The sequence below is a fragment of the Octopus bimaculoides genome, chromosome 13 (genome assembly GCF_001194135.2).
Source record: "Octopus bimaculoides isolate UCB-OBI-ISO-001 chromosome 13, ASM119413v2, whole genome shotgun sequence".
Taxonomy (NCBI): Eukaryota; Metazoa; Mollusca; class Cephalopoda; order Octopoda; family Octopodidae; genus Octopus; species Octopus bimaculoides.
In genome coordinates this window covers 40628382-40636731 of record NC_068993.1, presented here as the reverse complement: position 1 = coordinate 40636731, position 8350 = coordinate 40628382, and the positions used below count along the sequence as shown (strand labels likewise).

Below are 8350 nucleotides of genomic sequence, written 5' to 3'. Positions count from 1 at the left end.
ATATATATATATATATATATATATATATATATATGTCAGAGGTTGAAAATGCACTGGGAGTCTTTAGGTTGTTTATATTCTAAGTTGTGGCATAGCTCCATGTCTTTTTATCTCGACATTAGAAAATCAGAAAATTCTGTGAAACCAGTTAACTGGTACTCCATTGCTTATGACAACGAGGGTTCCAGTTGATCTGATCAATGGAACAGCCAGCACATGAAATTAACATGCAAGTGACTGAGCATTCCACAAACACGTGTACCCCTAACGTAATTCTCAGTCAAATTCAGTGTGACACAGAAGCTGACCCTTTGAATTACAGATACTATTGATTTTTGCCAGCTGAGTGGACTGGAGCACTGTGAAATAAAGTGTCTTGTTCAAGGACACAACGTGCTGCCAGATATTGAACTTATGACCTTACAATTGTGAGCTGAATACCCTAACCACTCAGCCACGTGCCTTCAGTGAAACCAGTTAAGCCTTTAAAAATAAACTATCTAAAAGACACCAAGTGCATTTTCAACTTCTTTCAATATTTCTACCCATGTGGAATAAAATAGCTTTGTTTCTTATTTATAATCTTTTGTCTTTTACTTTTTTCAGTCAGTCGACTGTGGCCATGCTGGAGCACTGCCTTGACAGATATAGTTGCACAAATTGACTCCAATACGTTTTTCTTTAAGACTATTATTTTATTGGTCTCTTTTAGCTGACCTGTTAAGTGTCAGAGATGTAAACAAAGCAACACTAACAATCAAGCAGTGGTGAAGAATAATCACATACACAAAGACACATACATAGATATATAAATTTATGAGAAGGGAGGACTAACAATAATAGCAATAAAAGAATAAACTTTGAACAAACATTCTTCTGCTTGTTCCAGTCATTTGACTAGGGACATGCTAGAGCACGTTCTTGAAGGGTTTTAGCCAAACAAATCAACCCTAGGACATATTTTTTAAAAGCCTAGTACTTATTCCATTGGTCACATTTGCTGAACTTCTAAGTTACAGGGATGTAAACAGACCAGCAGCAGTTGTCAAGTGGTAATGAGATGGGGGACTCAAACATGGACTCAAAGACATACACACAGATATACACACATACAATATATACACACACAGATATACATACACACACAAAAACATATATATATGACAAGCTTCTTTCGGTCTCCATCTACAAAATCCACTAACAAGGCTTTGGTTGGCCTGAGGCTATAGTAGAAAACACTTGTCCAAGGTGAACCCAAAAGTATGTGGTTGGGAAGCAAGCTTCTTACCACACAGCTGTATGGGAGAAAATAATTTCTTACAGCAAATAATAACTAAAATTCCTCTCAACCATTCTCTACATGCTCACTAATTAAGCTAAGTCTAATTGTCTAAACTGTCCTCATTAAGTGGGCCTGCAACTTGGACAACTTGAATGCAGTTACATGCACATTTTATTAACTCTGCCTTTGCAAAGGTGAAGATATTGTTTTCAGTTGTGCATGTTTGTTTCTCTGTGGACAAGATATCTCAAGAACCGCTGAATGGATTCGAATGAAACTTTCAGGGTTGTTTGACCACATGACTGGCACAAACTGATTAGATTTTGGGGTCAATTTTGAGAGCAGTCGAGTTTATTTCAGATATTCTCATTTTAAAAATCATCTCTGGCTAATCGTTGAGAGGATGTTGGTGTTGCCTTGGCAGAGGTTTGCGCTCTCTGATTGTTTTTGTTTCTATTTACTCCTTATTTTTTACAGAAGACAAAATGTACTTTGGCAATGAGAATTTTCTAAATTCTTTCCAAGACTCATATACACTCTGGATAGTTACACATCTATTTTTATCATTTATCTTATTTCAGTTGTTGGATTGGAGCTAAGCTGGGGCTCCGCTTTGAAGGATGTTGTCAAACAAATCACCCCAGTTCTTATTTCTAAAGTCAAGTACTTACTTTATCAGTTTATTTTGCTGAACTGCTAAGTTATGGCTATGTAGAGAAAACCAACACCTGCTATCAAGCAGTGGGGTGATGGGTGACAAATACAAAAGAAACATAAAGGCTCATTCATTCATACATACATACATATGTACATACATGCATGCATACATACATATACACACGATAAGCCTCTTTCAGCTTGTACCTACTAAATCCACTCACGAGGCTTTTGTTGGCCAAGGATTATAGTAAAAGATACTTGCTCAAGGTGCCACATTGTGGGACTGAATCCAACACAGCATGATTGGTGCACAAGCTCCTTAATCACATAGCCAAGCGTAAGAGAATAATATTTAATACTTCACATTTAGAGGTGTCTACTTCAATCACAAAACTATGATATACACCATAAAACAAAAACGGCGGCTGCTTCAAAGGTAAACATTCCTTCCAATCTGAATACAAATATATTAATTCAATAATAAAACCTCAATCAAGGGCATAATGCTGGGCAGAACATTAGAGTATTGAAGCAGGCAGGCATCTTATTGTCTTTGTGTATTCTGTGTTCAAATTCCACTGTCTATGAACAAATATAGTACAGACTTCAGTTGTCTTTAAGACTTTTGTTACCATATTTCTGAGGAAATACATTGCCTTTGTTGCAATAACTTTTGAAAAACATGAAACCTTTAGAAAATAATTTGGTATAAGAGCAAAATTATACAAATATAATATACATTTAGATATATTACAAGCTGTGTATACTGTGGTAGAGACAGAATGAAAGTTGCTGTTCAGGGCATGATAATTCCTTCTAAGTATATCCTTAGATTTTTTTTGTTTTTTTCAGAGAGCGAAAAGAGTATACATCTTACTGCATATAATTCTTTTAATATCATTCTTCATTATTATTACAGTAGCCAATGTGACAAGCTGGCAGAATTCTTAGCACACTGGGCAAAATGCTTAGCAGCATTTCACCCATCTTTGCATTCTGAGTTCAAATTCTGCAGAGATCAACTTTGCCGTTCATCCTTTCAGGTCAATAAAATAAGTACCAATTGAATACTGGGGATCATTGTAATCAACTTACCCACTCCTGCAAAATTTCAGGCCTTGTGCTTATAGTAGAAAGGATTATTATCACAGCAACCATGTATATCTTTTCATCCTGTTTTTGAATCTTCAGCACAACATAACTGTAGATTTCCAAATTATTTATTCTAAGGTCTTTTGTCAATATTAAAACGGCATTTGGGATTAAGGTTAACATGAAATTTTTATAGAAGACTTTAATTTCTATCACTTTCAAACAGAATGCTTAATATCATAGGAACAAGAGTAGTCTCAAGTAGCTAAGTATCAAAGGGGTTAAAGCAGAAAGTTTGTATCATAGAAACGGGGGTAATTTCAGATGGGTTTGCATCAAAAGGGTAAAGCAAGTGCTCATGTACTTCAGCTGATCACTCTCATTGGCAACACACCAGTTCTGCTCACTCAACAAACAATTAAGGTGATAAGAAAAAATAAAAAAAACAACAACAAAATCACAGTACAGAGATTATGTGATGGTCATGCCTTTCTTGATGACATTAGCTATAAACAAAGTGAAATGTCTACAAGTGGGTACCACAAATAGGGTCACATTACAGCTTGTTAATCTCTAATCCGCAGCAATCTATCATCTCAAAACTCCCAAACAATTTCTGATCCCTTTTTTTTCCAGCTCTGCCCTTTTTCAGCCTTTTCTTCTTTATAGTTATCACAACAATGCAGCCTTTACAGCCCACATATCCAACACCGCACAGTTAAATACAGCATGATTTCAAACCCAACGAATCAGCGACACGTTCTATTATTTGAATAGTGCTCAAGTGAATAGTGACGGTGATGGAGTTATTAAATCTCCAAGATGAATTTCATGACTCATTGAAGACATATAGACAGAGATGAAAAGCTTATTGTGACAATGAATAGATGAAAAGAGAAGACAGGAGGGTGTCATCAACAGAGCCAACATCTTTGATCACATTCATACACAACCAACACAACATCCCCGAGAGAAACATGTCTTCTTCTTCCATACTGTAAGTGAACATCACAACAATAATATAAGAAGTTTAGATATCATGCATCTGTGTGTATGTGGCATATATATATATATATATATATATATATACACACACACACACACACTCAAACACGTGTATTTGTATGCTGTATACACACCTCCACATTAACACAATCATATGTGCGTACACACAAATATATTTGTATATAATATATACATATGTGTGTGTGTGTATATATATATAAATATATAGACATGTAAATATATATCATATATATATATATATATATATATATAAACATATTTAATATATATGTATATATATTATACACACAGACTATATATATATGTATATATACACACACACATACATACATTGATGCATCAAATAAATGGGTAAGCAAAAAAAAACAACAAAAATCAAAAATAACAAAATATGATAGACTTCCTCATGAAAAGAATAAATTTGAATAAAATTACAACAATAGCAACAACATAAACATCACATACACACATGCGCATACATAAACACACACACACACACATATGTGCATGTATGTATGTATACCTACATGAAGATAAACTTTTACAATTCTACAAGATTCCTTATAGTTCCCCAGAAAACAACAACATCAACAATAAATGCAATAGTGGACATGAAATACATCAAACAGAATGAAGCATAACACTAAGAGACATGAAAGCCCCCTCCCTACCCAGCCTTGACACCACTCTTCTTCATCTTCTGTTCTATTGGGTCTGTTCTTGTTTATATATATATATATATATATATATATATATATATACAAAATTTTTTTTTATTATTATTACTCTCATCATTATTATTATTATTATGGTCTCTTTTCTTTGTTTCTCTTTTCTTTAAATTTACAATTTACAATGACAAGGTGGGGTAGAAAACACAAAAGCGCATACACAAAAAAGAAACAATATACACACACACATATATATATATATATACACACACACACGTGTGTATGTTTTTATATATAAATATGTATGAATGTATGTATGTATGTATGTATGTATATACATGTATACAAAAATCAAATGCAAAATTTAATATTTCTCTCGCTCTCTGGAAAATATGATGTTTCAATTTATTTCAAGAGAAAACTGTTGTTAATGCAAGGTCTTTTTTCTGTTTTTGTTTTGTCTTTTAGAAAGAAAAAAATGAAAAAAGAAAAAAAATTGTTTTCTTTGACACACTAGAATTAATCATTCTTCACATATAAACACTATCTTCTCCCTTCGTCTTACCCCATCTCTCTCTCACACACACTCACTTCCTTACAGACACATTTATTTCGCAATTCCTAGTATATCTTTTTTTTTTTTTGTGAAAAGGAAAGAACTATCTAGAAATGATACAGATACACCATAAACACACAGTTCATTGGAAAGAAAACACCATCACCCTCACCCTACCACCGAAATTAAAATTAAAATAACAAAAATAAAACAAATTCAAAATAAGTAAATAAATACAATAGTCACTTACCTCAACGGCATAGTGTAGTGCCTTAGCTGCGGGATGCATTAAGAGGCTGTGAAATGGTGTGATTTGGGGTTTTTCCCAACCGCCTTGAGCCGTCCATTCAATTTCAAGCATGTGGTCAGTGAAGTACCTGCCAAAGACCAGCTCATCTGAAGCGGGCTTTAGCCGAGGATTTTTGGATTTCTGAACAATGGCCTGTGCTGCCTGTATTAGCAAGGAAAACAAAAACAAAAAAGAGAGAGAGATGAAAGAAAAATGAAATGGTTGAGCGACTTTTATAAATTTATGATTTTGTTTATATTTACAACACAAGTGTAAAAAAAAACATCAATGTCATTTTTGTATTTGGTTTGCATGATTCTTGGTGTGAACTTGCGTGTTGAAACATATTTTGCTGCATCTTGGGAGGGTCATTATACCAATAATAATAAACACATGCACTGGTTCTATTTCACTTCTTTATTATTTATTTGCCAATTAAGATACTGACATAACAGACTCATTAACATGCCAAGTCAAATGGTTAGCATCATTTTGTCCATGACAATGTTCTGAGTTCAAATTCCGCTAAATTCAAGACTGCCTTTCATCCTTTTGGAGTTGATAAAATAAGTACCAGTTGAGCAATGGTGTTGACAGAATCAATTTATTAGCTGTCCCGAAATAGCTGCCCCTGCACCAAAATTTTGAGATGATTATTTATTTGTCAATTAGTTAACCATTGAACCAATTAACTAATCGATTGTTTGATTAATCGTCTGATTGAGCAATCAATCAGCCAGGTTTGCAAAAGTCTGACTGATTAATCAAACAATCAATTAGCTAAATTTCTTAAAAGGTTAACCAATTGACAAAGAAAAATAAGGAAGCGAAACAAAACCACAGTGTGTTTTTCACAGGCGCAAGTGGCCAGTACCAAGCGTTAAAAGATTGTAGTTTATTTAGTAAACCTGAAATATTGATTTCAAATTTAGGCAGAAGGCCAGTAATTTCGGGGAAGAGACCGAGTCAATTACATCAGCCCCATTGCAAAACAGGAACTTATTTTATTGACCCTGAAAGGATGAAAAGCAAAGTCAGGCTAAGCAAAATTTGAACACAGAACATACAGGTAAGCAAGATGATGCTAAGCATTTTGCCTGGCATACTAACGATCTGGACTGGCTTAGTGCCTTGAAGTAAACCTGAAAAATTAAACAATATACACAATGAGTATGGAGGAGGAGGAGGTTAGACGAATGATTTCTGAAGGCCCTTCAAGGCCAGTGAGATCAATGCTATTAATATTTCATGTAAACTGTTCAAAATCAACACCTGCAGCAAAAATATGAACAGGGAAGAGGTTCCAGGGAGATAACATACTTGGGGGCATGGACTGAGTATAATGGTTAGTGTGAGGCTTATTAGGGGAGGGGGAGGATTGAACACAATAAAAGGGATGACAGGAAAAAGGTCAAATGAATCAGGAGTGCTTGAGTAGAGGCAGTACAAGTATATATTTTGATAAAAGTATTTGACCAGTCGGTCAAATACTTTTATCAAAATATATAAACATCAAGCCAAAGAAGGAACTTCTAGGTTAACCTTTAGCATACTGATTTGTTCCTAGAATAGTTTCCCCTACCACTGCATTATTCTCGAGGGTGCAAAAGATGTAAGCACCTACTCTTTTAAAATTATTATAACTTTCGTTGTATTGTGGGTACAAACTTGATTCTTTCTGTATACTAATGAAAGAGTGGATGAATAATATCTTTATGTAGTGCGTTATGAACAGATGAATGAGTTGCCTCACAGAAATGTACCCCCTTGGGGCCAGTACTTTCCTTAAACCAACCAGCCATGGATGATAGTATCCACTCAGTACATCGTTCACAATATAACTGCAGGCACAGTCTACATCCTCATCATCACCTCTGACCAGGTTGAACTTAAGACAGGTACAAAATTTGGGGCTGGTTTAAATGCTAATAATATCATTCTAAATACACTATAATTCCATGTGCCACAGGCTTCAATGACCACAAGCATCTTCCATTTGCCACATTGTCAACTAAAAGTCTGCGAGCCACAGTTTTAGATGCAGACACAACTTGTTTGCACCTGGACTGACAAGAGCAAAGTGAAAGAAGGTATCTTGCTCAAGTGCACAGCAGCACACCATCTAAGATGGGATTTGACATCACAAGCTTACAATCATGTGACCGATGGCCTTAACACTCACCATGTACCTTCCCAAAGGTACACATCATATTCCTGAAGAAGAAGAAAAAAAAAAACAGATTGTGTTGGTATTTACCAAAAGGTTTTCATTACAAGTTGTTACTAAATCAACTTTGACCTGGGACTAAACAACAACAACAGATATAAACAGATTGAAAACAAAATTGTAATTATGAATAAGACATAAAAAAATTTATAGCATTCTAGTTGAGCGATGACTTTGTCAATACACTGTATAAACATATATATTAATGTCTGTTTTTGTCCCTTTTCTCTATTATTCCCAGTCAGTTATTCATATTTTTTATTGCACCCTTGTGAAAATCAAGCATTGATCTTTGTTGTATTGTACTTGGTAGGGCAGTAACTACAGCACCTCCAGTTAAAAGGTCTCCAGCTGTAAACCTCTGCAGGTATGACAGCACATCTACATGCACAAACACACACACACATACATATATATACATACATATGTGTGTGTGTGTGTGTGTATATATATATATATGTATATATATACACACACACATATATACATATGTATGTATGTATATATATATATATATATATATATATATATATATATATATATATAT

General features: G+C 34.4%; 1 protein-coding gene across 1 annotated transcript in view; it reads right to left on the bottom strand.

The window, feature by feature from the left end:
• The window catches only part of LOC106879281 (branched-chain-amino-acid aminotransferase, cytosolic), a 435059-nt gene that overhangs the window by 247784 nt on the left and 178925 nt on the right, over positions 1 to 8350 (bottom strand). Inside the window, exon 3 of the mRNA XM_052972440.1 lies at positions 5538 to 5738. Coding sequence (XP_052828400.1) covers positions 5538 to 5738 — 201 coding nt within the window. The remainder of the gene's footprint in view (positions 1 to 5537; positions 5739 to 8350) is intronic.